This window comes from Halichoeres trimaculatus, unplaced genomic scaffold (assembly GCF_033239565.1).
Source record: "Halichoeres trimaculatus isolate MK-OKI-2021-1 unplaced genomic scaffold, fHalTri1.1 fHalTri1_scaffold_12, whole genome shotgun sequence".
In the NCBI taxonomy this organism is placed as follows: domain Eukaryota; kingdom Metazoa; phylum Chordata; class Actinopteri; order Labriformes; family Labridae; genus Halichoeres; species Halichoeres trimaculatus.
Genome location: NW_027437190.1, coordinates 31,565,724 through 31,589,602, shown reverse-complemented (window position 1 = coordinate 31,589,602; position 23,879 = coordinate 31,565,724). Strand labels below are relative to the sequence as shown.

Sequence of the window (23,879 nt, the reverse complement as noted above, 5' to 3'; positions counted from 1 at the left end):
GTTCTCCTTCTGTTTCTAGATTTTTACTCTTTTTCATCATCTTTGTATTTGGAGTGGATCATTACTTTGTATGGTTCATTTTTTGGTCGTGGACACCAAACTTTTTTTGTCTACAGTGATATTTTTACTACTTTTTCTCCTGTGTTTGTCTGGAGATCATACATGTAACCATGGCTGCATTGTTTACATGTGAAATCAGCTGTTAGCAGCCTGTAGCATGTCAATGCTAACTGGTGCTAGGCCGGATGTTTCCCCACAAGGTGAGGAGAAGGAGGTGAGGACGACGTGCTGGTTCCCAGGTGTGAGCTAAGAAGTGAGGACATCGACCTGTCCTTCCATCCATCGTTATTGGGAACGTAAGATCTATCTCCAGTAAGATGGACGAGCTAGCCATGTATCCACTGAAGTCATTTGTCCTTGTGCATAACATCATGTGTTAATTACACACAAACCCTCTCAGAAAGTTCCCTCATTTGGCCAAACACTTTTCTTCCTGCTGTTTTCATATTCTTATTTCGTGTGCAGTAACAGGCGGTGGAACACGTTCTGTGAACAACAAAATTTTATTTCATTTAATGGATAATCCATATTGCCAAACAAAAGAAGAGAGGATAAAAACAAACTTGTAGAAACTTTCTGTGAATTCATTATCAACAGACTTATTTCCAAGGTCCCAGATGGCTTTACCGATATCAAAACTTGATACAAACGAGCCATGACGGAAATGTGACACAGGTCGTCAAAAAAAAAAAAACTCACTTCCAAAAATGGGAAGCACAGAAAAGAAAAAAAACTTAAAATAACTCTAAGCTAAGTCACAGTCATAAGTCCAACTGGGATAATATTGTAACATAGACTGAGGTTTTATAGGTTAGTGATACTTTTCTCTACGGTATCGGTACAATATGCTCAAATGACATGAGTCGAGGGGGTTTTCCCTACGTGACACATCATCAGGAAGTGGAAAGGAACTCGCAGGAGGTCCAAACATTAAAGTGCTGATGAACTAAAAGTCTTTTGTTTGAGAGTTTCCTTAAACTGTGTTATAATGCTTCTAAAATCTGTCGTTTGCATAACTTTTTCTGTGCACAATAATACTTTTCACGTCATGTGAGTTCACTTCCAATCCCGAATGGACATAATACCTGTTATAACAGGTAACGAGAGATTATGGCACAGTCATAAGATAAATGCTCAGTGACAAAATCTTTGTTCTAAGGCAAGTACAGCTAAATTTGAAAAATGCGCCTTCGCAAATCCAAAATGTCTCCAATAATGACGATCGACACTATAAACAAAGAGGAGGATTGTTGTGTCACGTGTGTGAAAACAACGTGTTCAGAGTTAGAATGAGTCTCTCTGAGTCGGAGGACGAGCAGTCGGATGCGTAAAGGTAGCTGCGATCTACCAGTGCTGTGATTGTACAGGAGTGAAGAAGTGAAGGACTGACGAGTTCACAAGTGCCTCGGCTTTTATTTTGAAAGCTCTCCCCCTGAGACCCTAAACAATTATAAAGTCAAATTTAAGACAAACCAAACGTTAATTTTTCATCACCAGCACTCCCACAAAATCATCGTAACAATGTTTTTCTCAGCTTTGGCACAGGCTGCTGATAAGTGTGACTTTCACTGGGATTGGACTTTTATTTTTTCTGATGTCGGCGTGTCTGTCGTCTGTCTGTCGACCTTTTGAACCTGAGCTTTCCCCACTGAACCCTAATATGCTATAGATGCCTATGAATGGACGATATACTGTACATATGGACACAATCATGAGTTTTCTCTCCATATAAACAGTGCTAATACAAACACACACATTAAAAATTGTCCTCTGCAAAAGTCCAAGACATTTGGCATGTGTCTCTTTTTCTTAATGGCTTCTGGCTTTTCTTTTTAGAACTGGTGAATGTACAGCGGGCCTCGTGCTCCCGGCGGTGGAGTCCCTTTAGGGAAGCCCTTGCTCCTGGCGTAGCACCGAATGTTCTGTCTTTGCAGCTCCTGTTTTCATGAGGTTGAGACTGACACCTGAAGAGAGTCTAACAGACCTGCTGGTGAACTGTGCGATACTCCGTTCCACCAGGCGGCCCGTCTCGTGCCACGTCTCCAGTGTAGACCTGCACCATCGGCTGTGGGACGGCGACTCGCCACCAGGTGAGTGATTGGCTGGCTTGTGAAACCGGGACGGGTGGGGCAGTCAGTGGAATGGTGAGGGACAGGTTTCCTCTGGAGGAAAGTGAAGGATGGTGGGATAAATGGATGGATGGATGTTCAGCCTGGGTTTCATCTCGGAGCTTCTTCTTCCTCGTCTCTGCACCTCACGGCCCGTTTTCGTTGTAGTGGAGGGAAATCGGTCTCTCGCGCTGCACGGTGGGCATGTACGGCCAGTTGTAGCTGGAGCCGGAGAGGAGCATGTCGCGCAGCAGGGTCTCGATAGGTGTCTTTCCAACCAAGCGGACGAAGAACAGCTGCTCGATGACGGGAGAGGAGACGATGCGAAGGGACGGGAGGCGCAGGAGGAGGCGGCCGAAGCGGTTTGGCTGGCTGGGGTACTGGTTTCTGACGTACTCCTCCAGGGCACACTGGGACTTCTCCTGGATGCTCTCCACGTGGGCGACATCTGACAGCCCCATGGCGTCTAAAAGGGAGGAAGAAAACACAACGATTAGAGGTGAATCCTCAACATAACGTCTGAATTAGCAGATTGAGACAAACGAGGAGGATGACGTAGTGAATACAAACGTATCACACAGCAAAAACTAAAATCTTATCAAGTGTTTTTGTCTTATTTTCTATAGAAAATATGTTTTTAGACTCAATAAAAGGTGCTTTTACCTAATTACTCCTGGGGAATGTCTTGTTTCAAACTATTTAAAGACAAAAATGAGGTTTAAACTGCTGGTAACAAGAAACCAAATCTGCCAGTCTAATCTTGACATGTAAATATTTCTCTTACCCCATTGGCAGAGTTTTTTTATCTTGTCACCAGCAATTCAGACCTTATTTTTGTTTTTAAATAACTTGAAAAAAGACTTTTTCTGGACTGATCAGGTAAAAGGGCCTTTAATCATGTCTAAAATTACATTTTTTTACAAAAAAAACAAGAGGAAAACACTGGATACACTGCAAAAACTGGAATCTCATCAAGTGTTTGTCTTATTTTCGGTAGAAAATGTCTTTTTAGACTCAATATGAGCCTCATTCACCTGATCAGTCTAGAAAAAATGTCTTGTTTCATGTTTTTTAAAGACAAAAATGAGGTCTGAATTGCTTGTAACAAGTTAAAAAAAATCTGCCACTGAAAGAAGAGAAAAGTTACTAGTATTAAGATGTTATTCGGGGTTGTCACCAAGCAAATTTTCCAGCGATTTTTTCTTATTCCATTGACAGACAAGCATTTCAGACCTCATTTTAGTCTTTAAACAACTTAAAACTATCTGGGGTCCCTCATCCAGGTCTACACTCCTTCCGGCCCACTACGCTCTGCTTGTGAAAGACGCCTGGTGCCCCCAGACCAGCGCGGCTCCAAATCACTAGCCAGACTCTTCTCCTCTGTTGTTCCCAAATGGTGAGATAAATTACCTAACTCTATACGATCCGCAGAGTCCCTTTCTACTTTAAGAGATGTCTGAAGACTGCAAAAATCTGAAATCTTATCAAGTGTTTTTGTCTTATTTACAGTAAAGATTGTCTTATTACACTTGATATGAACCACATTCAACTTATCAGTCCAGAAAAATGTCTTGATTCAAGTTGCTTGAAACTAGAATAATGTCTTAATACAAGTAACTTTTCTCTTGTTCCATTGGCAGATTTTTTTTTACTTGTTTCAAGCAATTCACACCTAATTTTTGTCTTTAATTAACTCGAAACAAGACATTTTTCTAGACTGGTCAGGTGAATGTGGCTGATATTAAGTCTAAAAAGACATTTTCTACTGAGAATAAGACAAAAACACTTGATAAGATTTTAGTTTTTTGCAGTGAAGACTCATTTGTTCAGGGGTCACTTAGGCGCTTAATCTGAGCCTTCTCCTCTTTGTCCTCAGGGCTAGAATGAGTCAGAAGGTCTAATCTTTAAAAGAGATCTTTAAAAAGCTTGACCTGGCGATACCGATTTTTATTTCTTATTTTTTTATAACTGACAGCATATACTAGAGGTAGACCGATATATCGGCCGGCCGATATATGGGGCCGATATTTGGACATTTGTCTCTATCGGCCATCGGCTGTATTTTCTTTTAAAAAGCCGATTTCTAATCCGTTGTATAAAATGATGCAATTTTTGATCAGGCACAAAAAAGATGAGCACCTGAAACTTGTGGAATCACTTGGATACATTACATACTTTTGTTCAAATTATATTAATAAGTTTAAATTTCTTTTTTGGCATTTTAAGAAGAGTGTGAATGTTTACTACTGCTTGTTACATTGTGTGTTTACTCAGACAAAATATTTCATTGTTTTGAAAGCTGAATAAATGTTCAGAGGACTGGACACCACTTGTTGTAATAGATTTCTTTTAGTTGCTCAGAAATTGCTTAGTTTCACAAAAATGTGATAAATATATATTTATTTAACAATCGGCCTGAATATCAATTTGGAAAAATCGGCTATGCATATCTGCATCGGCTGCCCAAATTTGGAAAGCATCGGCATCGGCATCGGCCCCCAAAAAACCCATATCGGTCGACCTCTAGCATATACCTTAAATGTTCCAATCTTATTTTATTAAAAATCATAGAAAAATACCTGTAAAACAAAAAATCGTGATGTTTTAACTTAAACAGCCAATAAAGTGTCCTGAGTTTTAGGTCTCAGAGCAAAAAGCAACAATGGCTGGCTGTCAGACCTTCCTGGAGGTTTATAAGATCAGTTTCATATGTAAGGATGGGCTGATTGCTGATCCTTCAAAATTAAGTGGATGTCTAGTCTAAGTTCTTTCTTGTGTTATACATCACTTTGGACAAAAGCGTCTGCTAAATGAAACATGTACAACTGTGGAACTGAAACAAGACATTTTTCTGCACTGATAAGTTGAATGTGGCTCATATCAAGCATAATAAGACATTTTTACTTAAAATCAGACAAAAACACTTGATAAGATTTCAGTTTTTTTGTGGTGCAGAGCTGAGAAATGTTCCTCTAATTTGAGGAAATCGAGGTTGCCACTGTAGTGTATCTGCCTCTCCCCTGTGGACTGTGTTCAAAGCACACCACGGCGTTCCCTTTCCCAGCAGCTGGAGGTCTGCTCTCCCACCCCACCTCCTCCTCTTCCTCCCCTTCCTCCTCCTCCTCCACCCCACACCTTGGCAAGTCTGGCACAGAGAGCGTGTAACAGTGCGAGCGGTACTTTTCACACCCTCTGTGTGCAGCGGAGAGCACGGGGGATTTAGCAAAGGAGGTCAGAGATGTGTGAACTCAAAACAAAGAAACACTTTACTGTACTGTGCCACATACTGTACATTCAGGGGGAGGAGGACAGACTCTGCCCCCTGCGTGAACCCTCATTTAGCAGAAAGGTTTTGATGAGGGCAATTTCTCCTGCAGCACGTTCTTTCAGAGTGAAAGCGCCGGCCTGTAGGTTTTAACCTGTCACCTTGCCTTGTAGGTCTCCTTTGTCATCCCACACTTTGATCTGTCCCCTGAGTAAACCCCGCCGGCCGAGCCTCCGTCCTGCACCGCAAAAAATTAATTCACCTCATATTTTTAATCGAGCGCGCCGACCCCTCCTTCCTCTCATCATTCTAAGTGAATAATTGCTCCGGCTTCAGCTGCACTTCTCTCCACTCAGGGGGCAGATGGACTGCGTTTTTGTTGGGGCCGCCATTTTGGGTCCTGCGTGACAAGGCAGTCCGTGCCTGTTTGGGATTAGCAAAGCTGTCTCTGTGACTGAAACCACTTCGCGTGCCGAAGCGACAGCTCTGTGGGTGCCCTTCCACGCCAAGCGCCGTGTTCTTTTGTCTGATCCTCGGGCACACACCGGGTCAGTTCGGGTGAGGGATCAGGGTGGCAGGGCTGAGATGCCCGTCCTCTGATGCAGCGTGATAGGACAGGGGCGAGGAGGGAGGGCACTCAGAGGGAGGTTAAAGACGATTGGTGAGTGTCCCAGCGTGTTAGCTCATCCTACCAGGTCTGCAGGAGTCAGGTTTATTAATCTGCGAGTGTCCGTCTACATTAGATTCACAGCTCTAAATATCTGCACGTTTCACTAACTGTATTGTCTTCTGTCAGGGTGACGTGTGCAAAAGTGGTCTGGGTCCATGTGGGCACATCTGCCCACATACAGGCGAGTCACATGGGATGCTCAGGGCTACAGGGGTTATGTAGGTCACGGCCGAGGCTGTGGCGAATCCTGCATCTCACTTGAACCCCACCATACATAATTCAACTCCCGAGGTGGGGGCAGGGGTCCCGGGCCTGGGCAGGGCTCGGGGTTGTGTTTGGGGAGCGCAGGGAGGAGGGGTGGATGACTGGTTTCAATAATAGATGGGATCATGAAGGAGAGATGGCTGATGAAAGCCAGGAAGAGGGAGGGGAATGGATCTGGAGGGACGCTAGGTGCACGTAGAGCGAATCTGACAGGCCATGCGAGGGAGAAAAGAGGGAAACGCAATAAAAAACAAGGAGGAGAGACATCTCAGTGTTGGCTTCTTCACAATCCGTTTCCCCCTGGGTCACAAAGCATGATCTCTAAGTGAAGCATCCCACAAGTGACAGTATTTTGGCTGGCACTGGAGCCCAGTGACGGTTAGGATAAACCTCAACGGGGTCTGTATGGAAGCTGTACCAAAACAATGCTTCTCTCATGGGTTTTCCAAGACGTTAAAGAGTCTTATTTTGATTTGTTTTGTCTGCAGTCGGCGAGCAGAGCTTTGTTTAACGGGGTGAGGGTGTGCGCTCGAGTTGTCTGTGTTTCTGTGCAAGATTTGAAAACAGGAAGTCAAAAAATAGCATGAAAAGAGAATTTTCTTTGTCTTCAAGTTCACTCCAATATAACTGAAGTAAAAAGAAAAGTTGGAGAAACAGTCAAAGTTATGGCTGCCCCGGCTAAATGATATCTGTAAGAGACAGTGGAGTTCACGCAGAGCAAAGACCCTGACCGAGTGCAGCTTCAGCATTTACATATGGAGCCAATGAGGCGATATCTGCTGCAGCGTTAGAGGTCACGTCGCGGTCATGCTCGGCGGAGGTGAAAAGGTTGTTGGGTTGAGTACAGTTGAAGTCTGCTTCATTTGTCTGTGAGATCAAACCGGATTCCTACTCAGCAGAGGGAAAAAATGTTTCATGGTGTTAAGACCCTCTGAGAAACCCACTCTGTGGTTAAATCAGTCATGAAAAGGAATTTTCCTGTTGGTCTGAGGCTTTTTTTCTGTCACAGGAACGACTGAATGCTTACATGATCTCTGAGCTCTGAAACTCAATCGACAGCTGTTGATTTTAAATTGTTTTCACTGCTTTTATACCACATGTCACGGACACAGAAGTTGATATTTGAGATGAGTCATGAATAATAAATCACTTTATACTACACTTTATACAATCGTCTCACCAGCTCCTGTTTTTTCTGGGATGAAATTAGTTGACAGTGTTTGTTGTGCATTTAAAAGCTGTTTATATTTTGCCTTTAAATGACAAAAAAGTTCATAATAATGTACTTTCTGGTGGTAGGACACAATTAAAAAGTTATCCAATTAATTGGAGGTTTGTAATTAATTAATCGCAATTAATCGCAATTAATCACATTGTAATCGCACATTAATGGCATGGCAATATGTAACGGCAGAAACAACATTTTTAACTCAAACGAATCATGTTAATTTTCATTTTTAGGACCCTTTTTCAACATTCTAAGAAACATTACTGAGTTTTGAGCAAGCAATGTTCACAATGCTCAAGTAAAAATCTAAGTTTTAGAGGACTTTTTGTTAATTCCAGAGTGGGTTGGTGACACTCAGTGCTCATACTTGGACGCCAGACGTGTATTTTTTGTGAAATTATTATGCATGTTATTTGTTCTTTTTCAAACCTTCTGTTTCTCAATGCAAGCTTTCACACCAGCAACATTATTTAACGTTATTTTTTTTAACAAAGGCCAATTTTCCAAAGTTTCGCTTGCTATGAGTTCACATGTGACGAATCAAAACGCTTGTTGTCGACACGTCACATACCAAAAACATTTAAAACATTGAACCACTTGATTGCGTTTGTGTCCCAGCATCCTGTTATGTACAACAAATGACAGAATTGTAATTTCAATTTTTTAAAATTTTCAAATTAAGATTTTTTTTTCAAAAGATTAAAAAAATATGTATATGTATTTTTTCAATTTCATTTGTTTGAATTACTACATTTTTTAGCAAATTCTTTGAATTCAATTCTTTTAATTTGCAAATTTTTGAATTTTTTTACATTTTTTTTTTAATTTAGCAAATTTTTGAAATTACAATTTTAAATCTGTTGTTAGCAAATTTATGAAATTTTGGCTAATTTTTTAAAATTTAAAAATTCTTGGAATTACTTGCAATGTTTTATTTTATTTTTTTCCGAGTTTTTTTTTTTTTTTTTTTTTTTTTTTTTTTTCAAAAAAATTGCAGTTTTGGGGGGAATTTATGATGTAATAAATATTCCTTTTTTTCCTTTATTTGCAAATTTATTTAGAATAAAAAACTAAGACATATGTACAACTTTATTATCACAAAAACTCTGTTTAGACAATTATTCACAAGATTTTTACTATGTTTAGAATTTTACACTTTTTTTTGTCTCTGTTTGGGGATCCAGTACATTTTGTGGCCCTTGCATGACCGTTATCCCGGTGAGATGAGGCAAAATGGCCCTTAAGGAAGTAAAGATTGTTAGACCCCTGCTCTAATCCTTCAGATTGAGAGATGGTTGTGCAGTATATAATATTTTTTATCTAAATATTTCTCCTAATTATTAAAAACACCTCTTCAATTGTGTTTCCTGTCTTGATAAAATAGTTTACGTATTTGTTGAAGAGCTGTAAAGATCCACAGTCTCCGTTTGACTTAACCTCGTCCATGTGTTGATCACCAGGATAACCCTCCTATTGGCCATCTCCCCGATGAAGGTTAATCTGTTTACATTTGCTTTGATACCCTGAGATTAAGTCCTCCTGTACACACAAATAAACCAATTACCCCAATGTTCCTGTGCCAGAGGAAGTCAGATCAGCTGCCTGCTAATTCCTGCTTCTACCTGAGCTGCTGTGAAGTTACTCACAGCAGAGAGGTTATGTTTATGTTGACATCAGATTCTTCCTATAATCCCCTTTAAGTCTAAACTCTCAGAAAAGACGAGACTGAGCAGGAGACGCATCATTTATGAGGGTTTGAGCTATTTTCTCTCCACCGCCGCACAATCAGCCCGAGTTAATCCCAACAAATAACTAATATTTGGCCTTTGAGAGGAGATTTGTACAGGATTTATTCAACTCACTGTACCAAAATGTTATTGTAAGACGGGTCAATCTGTGAGATGAGGTCTTTCTGAAGGAACAGGGACATTTTTTACCAGAATTCAGAGCTCTTAGCTTAATAGTTAGCTGGCTCGTGTTAAAAGAGTAAAAAGTGGGGGCGGTGATTAGGCTTCCAGCTAAACAATAAGCAATTATGAAATGGATTTCACCGTCTTGGGTCATGAACTCTTAATCCGTTTTGAAACTTTCCTTTCCAGACCCACAAACTGACATTTCACGCCACTTTTCCTCCGACTCCTCGTGATTTATTTTTGCTCCATTTAAACTCACCAGAAGTAAAGAGCACGATGGACTTGAGGCAGGAGTATTCAGCCGTGTCGACCTGCAGGGCTTTCAGCTTCTCCACCTGCTCCTGGAAGACCCGGATGTGGTCCATGAAGGCCACCACGCGCTCCGCCGACATGGGGGACGCGTGCAGGCCGGCTGCTGCCAGCAGGGGCGCCACGTGGAGGGGCATGGAGCACTGAGCGGCGTTCAGGACGAAGAGCTCGCTCCAGGACATGCGCAAGAGTGCCACCTAGGAAACAGAAGGATAGATCCTTAAATGAGGAAGTTTTAATCCTCAAAATGCAGATTCTATTCCTTAATCTGTGATCTTTTCATTTTTATTGTTTTAATCATTCATTTTAAAACCCTACTCTGAAAAACTATAGAGGGGAAAATAAGTATTGAACACGTCAACTTTTTTCTCATCAAATTTCTCCCAGACATTGGTATTAACTCAAACAATCCACACATGAAAAGAAATCACAACGTTCAGGTCCATAAATAATGATTATGTGGAATTAAGTACGATAACACAGGAAAAAAGTATTGAACACGCTAACTGAGAATCATCTAATACTTAGTGGAGAAGCCTTTGTTTGCAATGACAGCTTCCAGAAGCTTCTTGTATGTTTGAACTAATGGCCCACACTGCTCAGGTGTGATTTTGGCCCATTCCCCTGCACAGATTGTCTTTAAATCTGGAATATTCTTTGGTTCCCTCTGTTGAACCCTTTTCTTTACTTCTTTCCACTAATGTTCAGTTGGATTGAAGTCAGGTGATTGACTAGGCCATTCTAACAGATTGATTTTCTTTTTTTGAAACCATTTGAGAGTCAACTTTGCCGTGTGCTTTGGATCGTTGTCCTGCTGGAAGGTCCAGCCACGTCTCATCTTCATCATCCTGGTGGATGGCAGCAGATTCAGATCAAGAATTTCCCCATACATGGCTCCATTCATTGCTCCGTCAGTTATATGAAGTTTGCCAACACCATGAGATGAGAAACAACCCCATGCCATGATGCTTCCACCTCCAAACTTCACTGTTGGTGTAGTGTTTTTTGGCTGATGTGCAGTGCCATTTCTCCTCCAAACATGGTCTTCCTGACAGCCCAAAAGTTCAGTTTTGGTCTCATCTGACCAGACAACATTCACCCAGTATTCTACAGGCTTGTCAAGATGCTGTTTAGCAAACTTTAAACCAGCTTCAACATGCCTTTTCTTGAGGAATGGAGTCTTGTGGGCTGAGCGTCCATAGAGGCCATGGCTGTAGAGTGCATTGCCTATTGTTTTCTCTGTAACAATTGTACCTGCTGCCTCCAAGTCTTTATGGAGCACTTTCAGGGTGGTGCTTGGCTCGTTGAGTACTCTTCTGACTATCTTTCTGACTCCCTGGTCAGAAATCTTCAAGGAGCTCCTGTGCGTGGCCTGTTGATGATAAGGTGGTGCTTCTTCCACTTGTGAAAAATGGCCCCAACGGTGCTGACTGGAATATTCAGGTGCTTTGATATAAGTCTGTAACCAGTTCCATTCTGATGCTGAGCAACAATCAGGTTGTGAATGTCTTCAGAGAGCTCTTTGCCTTTACCCATCATGAGGTGTGTGGTATTTAACTGCTTGGTGAAAAAACAACCTTTTTTATAGGACCATCAATTTGCTCTAGCCCAGCTGATGTTGGTTTGCACTAATTGGAAGTTCAAGTAATAATAATTACTGACAGATTTCAGGTGGTATGGTGCGTTTCCTTGCCAAAGTATACAGCCTTTCCATGGTGTGCTCAATACTTTTTTCCGGTGTTAAGTGCTAAGATTTAGCTGTAGTGAGCTGAAAATCAGGTTAAAAGTTAAATATAAAGTTTAATATGTTTGTTAAATGCTCTGTAAGTGTCCGTAGAGGAAGCTCACAGCCCTCCTGAGACACAGAGGGCAGACTGAGTCTACATGTTGACATGACCTTAATGATATATTAATGATACAGCACGGCTATAGCATGACATATTTGCGATCCCTGTGTCTGTCCAAGGTGCATGTGAATATTTATAGGCCGGGCGATTACTCCGTGCCAAGTCTTTACAGCTGATATAAATCCACACGTGTGGGATTGATGTCAAGTCGTTTCATATTAAATGTCAGGAGCGCATGTTTGTGCCTTCAGAGAGGAAACACTCCACTGCTTTCTTTCAGCGTGGCAGTGATTACAAGAATAGGTAAGTGGTAGAAGTGTGGGAGGCGTTGTTAATGATTTAAAGGTTCAGTTCTCGTGTCTTAGGGAAAGCAGAGGCTGGGGTGTCACAACAAAGACTTCATGAATGTTAGTGTTGGCTGGAGTTCGGCAGTCCAATGTAAACAGAATAAAGATTAATGGGTTTCATGATACCAGATCTGTACGTTAAAACTGATGTTTTACAAAGATACTGAGTCTTTTGCCCATAAAGTTGGAAAACAAAATTTCCAGCCTCATAAAAATTTATCCTTTATAGATAAAGTGCTTTCCTTTCAAATAATGACTGGTTGACTCCCAAAACACATCGTACGGAAAGTTACACCTCTATTAACATTTACAAATCACCAGGGATGCACCAACACTGATCCCAGTATCTTTCAGTCCACAGGATTGACTTCAGTAATTCCAAATACTCATTCTTTGCCTGTTACTCAAAACATTACCAGTCTTATCCCACAGAAGAGCATGCAGGTTGTTATTTAACACTGGTATCAGTATCAGTTGATACCCAAATTCCAGATATCAGTATCCTAACCAGAAAAGTTGGAACGGTGCATCCCTCCAAATCACTATTGTTTCATGAGGAGAGGTGAAACATGTTTAATTTCAACTTTATGGGAAATCTGGTTTTAGGATCTGGAGACCAAAAGTTAATGCCACTCAAAGAGAAAATTAGTTTCACTTTTTCATTTTCTTTTTGGAATGGAATAGATTGATATTTGCGCACATTAAATATGATGATTATCTTATCTTATCTTATCTTATCTTAAGGATAAAAATACGTGGAAAAGGCCAGCCTGGCTCTTTATGATGAAGCCAACTGCAAAAAACTAAAATCTTATCAAGTGTTTTTGTCTTGTTTTCAGTAGAAAATGTCTTTTTAGACTTAATATGAGCCACATTCACCTGACCAGTCCAGAAAAATGTCTTGTTTCAAGTTGTTTAAAGACAAAATGAGGTCTGAATTGCTCATAACAAGTAAAAAAAACTCTGACAATGGAACAAGAGAAAAATTACTTGTATTGAGACATTTTGCAAGTTTCAAGCATTTTTTCTCGTGCCATTGGCAGATTTTTTGGTCTTGTAACAAGCAAATCAGACCTCATTTTTGTCTTTAAACAACCTGAAACAAGACATTTTTGGACTAGTAAGTTGAAACACTGCATAAGATGTCATTTTTTTCAGCGCATGACTGTAACAGCAAAAAATCTGCCACTGCCAATGAAAAAATAAAAAATAATAGAAAAAAAATCAGCACTACAAATCAATTTTTTTGCAACCTTTATACTTCTTCGTTAGGGATGGGTACCAAGTTAGGTACTTTTATAGGTACTGACCGAATTCTGTCAAAAGTACCAGGTACCAATTCATGTAAAATCAAAAGGTACCATGTTTAGGTACCTAAATGCATCCTTGTGACTATGAGGGAGTGAAAGAAAAGGTGATTTTCAATGCTGGACATGAACACAGCATTGTAAGTTTAATATATATTGAAGAAAAAATAAATAAATTAAAGACATTTGAGATTTAATTATTCTTAAATTATATTAAATTGATATTTTTTTACCACATGAACACAAAAAAGTACTGGAAAATGGTACCGTCAAGTACCAATACTGATAGTCAGGTTCCGGGCCTTTGTACTGTATTTTTTCAAATGTGAAAGGTACCCATCCCTATTCTAATGCATGTATCATACAACTAGAATGAACTTAAGAGATGCTCATTGGCAGAGTTTGCACCTTTGATCAGAGCTGGGTTAGCTTCCTTAAGGATCCAAGCTCCAAAAAGCTGGTTGTAGAAACCTAACGGGACCCCATTATCACCCATGTTAGCTCCCGTTATATGTGTGTATTTATTCTTTTTTTTTCTTTAAATGCACGGGAGGTTAAATGTTTTATAAATCATTTGTTTTGAAGATTTTAAGACCATAAATTTAACATTTGTGGCCATGACTTGAAGACAAGTGCAGAGATTGTAGCTGCTAGCTAGGATGCTAAAGACAAGCATCTACTCCACTTCTTTGCATCTTGCTAGCTTGACCAAAAGTTAGGTTTAGCCAACCATGCTGCTGTGTTAACTACTATTTTCAGTGTCATGAACCAGTGGTTTATGTCTTTTTGTTTTTTACAGGCTTTGGTTTCCATTTATGTCCACTTGTCGTGCTAAGTTAAGCTAACTCGCTGCTGTCTGTAGCTTCAGACTGAGTTTAATTAACACTCACCAGCTGCAAAAAAAATATCTGGAGGACTGAAGTTTTTATGTTAAAGTAAATTATCCACTTTCTTTTCAAGCTGGATTTTTTTTAACATTATCCAAAGCGTCTGACTCACCTGATCCATGAGCTGCAGGTCGGGGAAGAAGGGGATATTCTTCGCCCACTCCACAGCACTGAACAGCAGCCTCGCCGCCAGCTCACAGATGTTCTCGATGCCCATCAGGTTATTTCCCTGCATGCACTGGGCCCCGTAACGTGACGTGGGGTAGGGCTCTGCCCGCAGCAGCAGGGAGATGAAGCCGGACAGGTACGGCTGGCCGTTGTACGGATCCGTGCCGTTGGTCAGGTACTGCCCGGGGCTGCTCTGAGAGTTCGATGTGCGTCCTCGCTGGACAGCTGAAAAAAAATCAACAACAAAAAAAAAATAAGAAACATGCATGGTTATGTAACTTCTGTTCAGTGCTGTCTTTGCGTGTTTCTTAATCTCAGCCCAGCCAATACTTTCCAGCAGGAGGTAAACACTACTGTCAGGCTGTTGTGATACTTTAAGGATTTAGGAGGATTTGGAAACAACTGAACCTGGTCTGCATCCAAAAGCAGCATGAACAGGGAACAAGTGAATCCTAAAAGCCTGCTGCTGCCTCTATAAAAAAAAAAAAAAAAAGGTAGGGAGAGGAGAGGAGACGCGGATGGAGAAGAAAGAGTGAAATTGGGCATGTGAAATGATGGAGGGGAGGGGGAGCGTTTGCAAAATGGGGTCAAAGGGGGCGAAAAGTGTGGAGACGGGAACATTTCTCTGACTCTTAAATATGTCAGCGCTCGTCCTTTCGGGGGAGCTGGTGGAAAGTGGCCGGGCCAAGGCCGTCCTGCGCCGCTGTTGTGCATCAATGAGTAATGACAAGCAGCAGCTGGTAAAGATATAACACCTCTTCACACCTACATATGTTATGCACACAGCGCACATGAATACATACAGTTACATCTCACCCCTCCCTCCTTCCTTCCCCTCCCTGCCTGCCTGCCTGCCTGCCTGTGCTGGCAAATGGCTCAGCCTGAGGCGAAAAGGGCACGCAGAGGCCACGCTCACACACACACACACACACACACACACACAAATGCCCGACCCCCCCCTGTGGAGCGATGATGATGCGGCGAGTGCTCAAAGGCCCATTTGGAAAACACCTGTTCAGTCATCCCCACTGTCTGACTAATAACTCCATCTACTGTTACACACAGAGAGAGTGGGAGAAGTGTGTGTGTGTGCATGAGAGGCAATGAAAATGCAAAAGGGGCCACGTGTGCAGAGAAAAATGAGGTAAAAGGGTGAAATGGCGAGATAAGCACGGGAAGGAGAGAGTGAGAGGTGATAAGTTGAATGAAAGGGGCGCAGAGGTGCAGAGTTCAACTTGTTTGAATGCGGCCGGAGATGAAGCTGCAGATACCGAGCGGTGGTTTACATAAAGAGACAGGTGGAGGGGGGAGGGTCTGGAAAAAATGCTTTTCAACTCGGCATCACCTGTCACCTCACACGCAGCAGCTGTGTCAATTGAACGCAGCGTGGCACGTCTGAAAAACGAGAGGTCAAATCACTCAAGAGCGTTATAAAAATGCCTTTAATTCTAGCCTGGAAAAAAAAAAAAAAAAGGTGTTGACCTCAAACCTCTAGATTTTCTCCGTGAACTTGTGTCAACCCGCAGAAAAGAATGTGCTCTCCTTCAGCAAACAACGCCGGCTATGAAGAGGTGTTACATGACAAAAAGACGACGTTGCACAACGGGACATTCCTCGTCACCCCTGAAGCACTTGTCTTGCTTCGTGAAGGACGGCTGTCAGATTAAGTGCACGTGTGTGGCTCTGCAGGATTTTATAGAATCTAGGAAATAGATTTCGGAGCAGCCGGGTGGAGATATTCTTGGAGAAGCGGAGCGCTGTGCTTACCTGGTCAGACATGTTTTCTGTCCAGATTTTGATCATTGAATACGTCACCAGGAGCTTGAGTGCTACTCAAAATCCAAGATGGCCTCTCCCAACATCAACAGTAAAAAAATCATGTTTAACATATTGGTAGCAGTGTGGAAGGTCTATTAGAGGACAACACAAAGTGAGTTGTCATTGCCTGGAATTGGCTAATAATGCTAACAACAACAGGAGCTAATGGCTAATGATTTTTTCCTGAGCTTTTTCTGAAAAAATGAACTCAGATAAAACATCTGATATCTGAGGAAAATAGAAGGAAACATGATGACTCAAAGCATAAGAGCAGGGTCGCATCTGAGCGACTTTTACAGCACCAGTGTTCATGAGGCATGTCTCCTTTTTATTCACATGCTGTGTCCCTCACATCACCACAAAGTCTTAACAGCTCTGTTACTGAAGTGCTCTCCCTGAATCCCTAAATGAGTTTTCTGCACTCTGGGCATCAAACTTGTTGCAGAGTAACTTGAAATTAAAGGAGCTGGTGTCACTAAAAGTTAAACCTCAAATGAAAGCACTTGAAGCAGATTTTCTACAGAGTCATTTTTAGTTTACCTGGTCACACATCTGTCTCTTAGCTGATCTTTTATTAATAAGTTTGATTCTTGTGAGTTGTAGTTTTGTTCTCTGTGTCTGTAACTTGTTTTTCTTTTGCTGCAGACTGTCACAGCCAGGTCTCCCTTCAAAAAGAGATTTTTAATCTCAACAGGACCAACCTGGTTATTTTTTATTTTTATTTTAAAAAGGACTGTTTCTTTACAATTAGTACTTTATCATGAGTTTTCTAACCTGTTTAACCCTTTAACTACCTCTTCTTTTAAGTTTTTAACTTCCACACTTTAAATGCAGGAGATATGAAGTCCATTCAGTGTTAACCCTTTAACGTTCAATTCAAGAAAAAAATATTATTAAATAATCAATAAATAGAAAGATAAATGGAAAAAAAAATAGATAAATAAGTGGAAAAAATAAATGAATAGATAGATAAATAATTGAATAAAAATAAATAGATAAAAATAAATAAATAAATGGATAAAAATAAATCAATAGATAAATGGATAGAAATAAATTAATAGATTAATAAATTGATAAAATAAATAAATAAATAAATAAACTTATTAATTAATTTATGAAATAAATAAATAAAGTAATTAATTAATTAATTAAAAATAGATAAATGGATAAAAATGAAAAAAAAAAATATAAAAAAAAAATATGAAAATAAGCACTGAGATCAGAATCCACAAAATACAGACAAAATATTTCAAGCTGTAGAGATAAACCAGTCAGGTTTTACTCAGTATAACATATTTCCAAGAAGATTAAGAGACTCAAATAATGCTCTACATAGTGTTTGAGCAGGGCGTTAAAGGGTTAAATATATAGACAATTAATAAATTCTGATGCAGAAGTTTTTGTTGCTGTTGTTACAAATCATGTATTAGCACAACTGAGGTGGTTAAATATTAATGTTAATATGTGATATGTAATAAAAAATATGACTTTGTGTGATTACTGGATGAAGAAGATTGCCAGCATGCCAGCTCCCCCAAAAGTGAAGCCAGAATATTTGGAACTTGTCCTAAAAACTATCACAAAAATAGCTTCTTTTATTATCATATCAAGCTGAATTATTTCCGAGTGTCGTTCCCTTTCCTTAAGTTTAGTTTTTGTTGTTTATTTGATTTGGAAAAATTAGGTATGACACCGTTACTGACAGGTCTGTTGATAAATGTGGCTCCTGAATCACGTGAGGGAGGGAGCGTGAGAAATACGGCCATGTCCTTTTGAAACAAGGTATTAAACCTGTTTGTTTTGGTTTCACTTTTGCACAACAGGAGGAGGAGGAAACTCTCCATCCACTATTAAATACAGCTTTGTTCAACATCACATGACTCCCACCAGTGTTCACATCAGACTACAGCTGGAGGATTTCTGTCTGTATCTGGGTCCTGTGTTTTTCCTCAGGAGGACAGTCTGCTCTGGATAAAAGTCAGAGCACTGTCTTAACCTGAAACTGTCACTCTGCCTTCACTTTTTAACATCTTTCGCTTCAAAAAATCCACTCCAGACGGGTTGGCCACTGCTCCTTCTGAGTCACGCAATGTTTGTTTTCCTTGTTTCTCCTGTGAATTCATCCAATTAAGCAAAAGTCATTGTCCCTCTCGCGTGTCCAAGTGTCTAAGGCGTTAATTCACAGCTATTAATCCGCTCTCATATTGATCAGGGCTTAATCCCGCAGATGGTGGCGAATCTACTTGATCCACTTGACTTTTCAAAAGCCTCATTGTGGGGGTCACTCATGGCTGAGAGGCACAGCACTCGAGCGCTTCAGACGCAGACACATCACTGTCTGTTTTTCCTCGCCTACAGCTGGATGACGAGACAGACGAGCGGAGCGGAGGGGGGGAGAAAAAGGAACGGGGTGATTGTGGAAAGGTCTGAAGGAATAAATAAAGAGAAGGACAGACATTTGTAGAGACAGAGAGACGTCCTATCGTGACACGGAGGAGGGCAGCGGGGGAGTGGGAGCGACAGAAATGACATTAGAGAGAAACAGATGCCTGAGGATAAGAAAAGGGAAACCAGGGTCAGAGAGAATAAACGGGGGATGGGATATAAAGTCCAATTTGGGTGTCTGCCATAAGCTGATTCCTGCTTTTTAATTGCACTGTAGCCAAGCTAAATGTGATTGACTTTGCGTGCCATCAGAGTGAAAGCCCAGCTCAGAAACTCCAAGTGACTCTTCTTGGGAAGCAAATTTATTCTCATACAAGGTTTGGAGCGAAACTACAAGTCCCAAAACCCCCAAACAAAAACAGCACGGCGGCTCAAAAGGAGGGCAGGCGAAGGAGGAAAGTGCATGCAAACAGAAGGCACCATGGGACATTTCAGCTGCGACTTTCAACATGCCACTTCAGCAAATGGCAGCTGGCGGAGTGCACAGTTCGCTGCCTGGCTGCCCTGGATTAGCCCGTGGGTCAGACTGTTAGAGGAATTACAGCAGCTAAATACAATTAAGGCCTATCAACATTTGGACTTAAAGGTCACCGTGCCGGGGCAACACAGAGGCATTAAAGATTTGGCTCAGTCCAACAGTTGCGTTTAATAAGTAGCTTTTCCATTTCTAAAGCCTCCATTGGCGAGCAGAAAATAAACATGTTACCCTGCATAACCCCCAGTGTGTGTGCGTGTGCATCTGTGTGTGTGTGTAAAAACATATTCTGCACAAGGAAAAAAAAAAACAGTTTTAAAGCCAGAAAGGATTCAGAGGTGAAAGCAGGGATGTAACCCGAAACCCTTCATTGTGTGTACGTGTGTGTGAGTGTGAATCTACGTGGGTGTGATCCAGATCAGAGGGCAGCGTGTGATGTGACACCGAGGTCCCAGTGGCTCTCCTGGTTTTATTTTGGCCCTGAACTTTGACCTGCAGGTCAGCGCGGTGCAGCAGGGAGAGGAAGGGGGGAGGGAAGGAGATAGGAGCTAATGTGTAAACCACGCAGGAGAGGAAAAGAGTAAGAACGTGAAGCCAGAGAGAAAAAGTGAGGCTACTATTCACACCAAACATCTGGTGACAGTTATGTCGCTAATTCATGTTTTTCTGGTTTGGATTGACTCAAAAATCCTCAACACAAGCTTCAAAAATGAGCCTGAATTCCTAAAAAGTTTAAATCTAACTCACTTTTAATGAGTGTTGTCATGATTTTACTGTTTTAAAATGAAATTTGTGAAGAGTTCATGACACTGCAGCCTGTGGTTAAACTGTTTCATTGAGTTCAATGAGCAGATTTTGTCTCACTGACTGAATTTTTCTGCAAAACCCATGCAAAAAATATCTATCTTTGGTTTGAAAAGATTGAAAAAAAGTACTAAAATTCTCACACGTAACACTTTTAAAACTCTTTAGTGAAGCTAGTTTAGCTCTTATGGTGCTAAATAATCGAAATAAGTAACCTTTGCTGCAATGCTGCAAATCAAATCTTACAGTAATTTTTCTAAAGCTTTAATCCGTATATTTTTACTTAATAATAAAATTTAATCATGTGTTGTATAGAGCAAATTCTTGTCAAATTTCTTTGAAAACGCTGTACAGCATATGGCTAGCTCTCGTTAGCATCTACCAAGTAAACAAAGTGAAGCATAGCATCCTAAGAGTCCGGTATTTCTGAGAAACAAATTTGTCGTACAGAAGGAAAGATAGTCAGAGCTGCATTTACAGCTTGTTTCTGCTGCCCCCTAGTGGTTCAAAAATGAGCAGGATCAGGCCTGATAACTGAGAAAGAATTACAGTAACATTCACTACAAAAAAATTAGATCTAAAATTGTGTATTAGACTTAGAATATGAGCCACATTTACCAGACAAGTCCAGAAAAAAACAAAAAAATGCTAATGCTAACTTGATATGTGCACAGAATTAGAGTTCGTAGGGTGTAACTGAGTAAGTCTCCTTTGCTGAAGAAAGCAGTTTTTATTTATTAAGTTAATCAACTAGGATGAAAAAAGATTTTTGAGGTGCACTAAAGCTGTGTTCACACATGCATAAAACCTCTAAATCTACCTCAATTTTTCTGGGTAAGCAGCATGTGTGAACAGAATCAGCTGCAATTTTCACTAAACTTCTTCCTGCAAGCTTTAAAGGAAAATTTTCTCAAGGAGTCAAGGTGAAGTCAATGTTCAGAGGTAATCAGAAACTTAACCATGAAAAAGTGGGCAGGGATGATATTGTTAACACAATAAGTGTGGCTTGAGGCATTTCAAACCCATATGTGGCAGTGTTTTTCAGACAATCAGAATGAGCCCCTGTCTTTCAGCTATGACATTTAAGAACCAAAAACTCTGTTTCCATGGGTCTACACAAATCAATGAAGCCGGAGTTTTCCATTATCTTCACTTTGGCCAAAGTCTTCAGAAAACATTGTTTTTAGGGATGTAAAACTGCAGTTTTGTGTGGGTGACAGGTGTTTAAAAATATATGTGGTTTCCTAAATACTGGCTACATGTGGACATGGCCTTAGAGCTCATGGAGTATGACTGAGTAAGTCACTGACGAAAGCAGCTTTTATTCTTTAAGTTAACTGATTAGGATGAAAAAAATTGTGAGGTGCACTAACTTGTGTGTTCACACATGCAGAAAACCTCTAAAACTTCCTAAATTTTTCTGGATAAGCAGAATGTGTGAACAGAATCAGCTGAAATTTTTCAGCAGAAAGGAAAACCATGAAGAGGGAGTTTTCCAAAATCTTCACTATGGCCGGACTTTTCAGAAAGCATAATTTGTAGTGACGTAAAACTGTGCGTATAAAAATATGTGCGGTTTCCCAGCTACAGCCGTCTGTTTACACTGAGCGTTGATAGGACAGTACTGAAAAAACTGAAATCTTATCAAGTGTTTTTGTCTTATTTTCAGTAGAAAATTTCTTTTCAGGCTTAATTTGAGCCACATTTACCTGACTAGTCCAGGCAAATGTCTTGTTTCAAGTTATTTAAAGACAAAAACGAGGTCTGAATTGTTTGTAACAGGTTAAAGGTAATCTGCAATTGGAACAAGAGAAGAGTTACTTGTATTAAGACATGATTCTAGTTACAAGCTATTTTTTTGGCAGATTTTTTTTACTTGTTACAAGTACAAGTTTTCCACCGATACCTAATCCAGCTTTGAGGGGCTGGATCGGGGCCGATACTTAATTCCCCGATACCAGGATCAGCTGTATCCCTATGAAAAAGACATGACTCAAGTTGTAAGCAATTTTTTCTTTTTCTATTGGCATATTACAATCAATTCAGACCCCATTTTTGTCTTTAAATAACTTGAAACAAGGCATTTTCTGGACTGGTCAGGTGAATTAATCTAATTAATTACAAGATTTGTGATTAATTAGTTGAATTAATCGCATTTTAATCTCATATTTCCTTAAGGTCCCCAAATAAAGAATCTGAATTCTAGGACATTTAAAAAATGTAGTGATGATTAATCAAATGAAAACACAAAGGAGAGAAGATTTGTAAATCCACTCATTAACTACTGTGGGTGAGAGCGGTGTGCTCTTTGGATGAGAGCTCAGCATGGATATGAGGAGAAGATGTGAGATGACGGTGGCTCAAATAAAGTATAATAAGAATATTTTTACTTAAAATGAGACAAAAACACTTGATAAGATTTCAGTTTTTGTTGGCCGTCATGCTGTGGCTTTGCGGTGAGCTTCTGACATCACATCCTGACTTCTTTGCTTGTGCAGTAATGGCTTAAATGAATGTGAGCAGTTCCCCCCAGACTAAAAGAAAACCTAATCTTTTACAGAGATACTGAGATGATGAATGTTGGAGGTAAAAAAATGTGCTGTTCACCCTCACGGCTACAGACACATTAGTAAGACTAAACCTCGTGCGCTCTAAAAAAGGACCCTTTCCCCAGTTGTGTGTCGAACATGAAGGAGCAGAGGTATGCAGCCAGCGTGACAGACACAACAGAACCAGAGTGCAGAAGAACCGGAGGCAGCGCAGGAGCGGGCGGGAGCGCTGTGACACAGACCGAGAGAGACAGAGACATGGAGGGCAGAGGAGCTTTGCGTGAGGAACTTTGCAGGCTCTGCTGTGTGGAGCCGTGTTGCCTCAGTCTCTCTCAGACTTTGATGAGGCAGTTCCTGCATTAATTAGTAAACTAAATTCAGCCGGCACTCAGCAACTCTGATTCACGCTATCCTTATTTACACTTACACAGCCCCTCCTCCCTTCCTCTCTTCTTCCCTTTGCGTTTATTTCCTACACAGCGGGGCACATCAGGACAGAGTGCGTCTTTTCTGTGAGTTCAGACATTTATGTGTCAGGCTGTGTTCAGACTTTCCTCGTGCAGCGTTTGTTATTCATAGTATCATACAGTAAAAAATAGAGACGCCTTGATTAATGTGAGCTGATTGCAAACTGTTTTAACTGCCTTCAGCTACCAAATATTGTGACACCAGGATGGGAAAAAACACTTAGAGGGCCGGTTCACCCTGAATTCCCACTCTCCCTTGTTATGTGTAGGCATGCAGAAAGACTCCTGCTGCATCCAGTGCATTGAAGTGGATGCATCAGGCTTTTCTGTGCAGAAATAATACATTTGGAGCATTTCTATGACACAATTTTAATATTTAAATCTCTTTACTCGGTATTCTGCTTTTACCACATGATTTAATCTCAAATACTTCAGTCAACTAAATGCGTTCTGCAGAAAGAGATGACATAATATGGATAAAAAAGGATGACCTACTAATATATGTGGAGTATTTTGGTCTCACGAACTGACTGTCTGCATCACTCAGGGAAAAATCAGGATAAATCCAAATCAGGCAGTTCATAACCTTGGGGAAAAAAAGTGAACTATTCCTTTAAAGATTGAGGTAAAAGACTACTCCTGACACAAAAACAAACTCCAAAAGAGATATAACTTTTGGAAAAAGTCTAAATCCAAGCATAAAATAAACAAATTAGTGTCCGTATGAAAAAAAAAACAACTAAGAGCAAAGAGGTCAGTTAAAGCTCCTGTGTAGATCTTTTGGTTGTGTTTGGCGCCCCCTGTGGAGCTATGCTGAATTTGTTTTGTGTATTTAAAAGCAAGGCAGACAGTCTAGTCTTCCTTTTTTCCACAGTCAAACATGATTATTGTGGGAAGAAAATGTACTTTTACGGACACCTACCCTGCGGCAGCAGATATGGCCGCTGG

The 23,879-nt window shown here is 40.6% G+C and overlaps 1 protein-coding gene across 1 annotated transcript in view; it reads right to left on the bottom strand.

Moving 5' to 3' along the window:
- Positions 1-676: 676 nt before the first annotated feature.
- nr2f5 (nuclear receptor subfamily 2, group F, member 5) overlaps positions 677-23,879 on the bottom strand; it is a 33,179-nt gene continuing 9,976 nt past the window's right edge. Inside the window, exons 2-4 of the mRNA XM_074684375.1 lie at positions 14,318-14,598; positions 9,768-10,014; positions 677-2,634 (exon numbers count right to left, since the gene is read on the bottom strand). Coding sequence (XP_074540476.1) covers positions 2,315-2,634; positions 9,768-10,014; positions 14,318-14,598 — 848 coding nt within the window. The 3' untranslated portion in view covers positions 677-2,314. The remainder of the gene's footprint in view (positions 2,635-9,767; positions 10,015-14,317; positions 14,599-23,879) is intronic.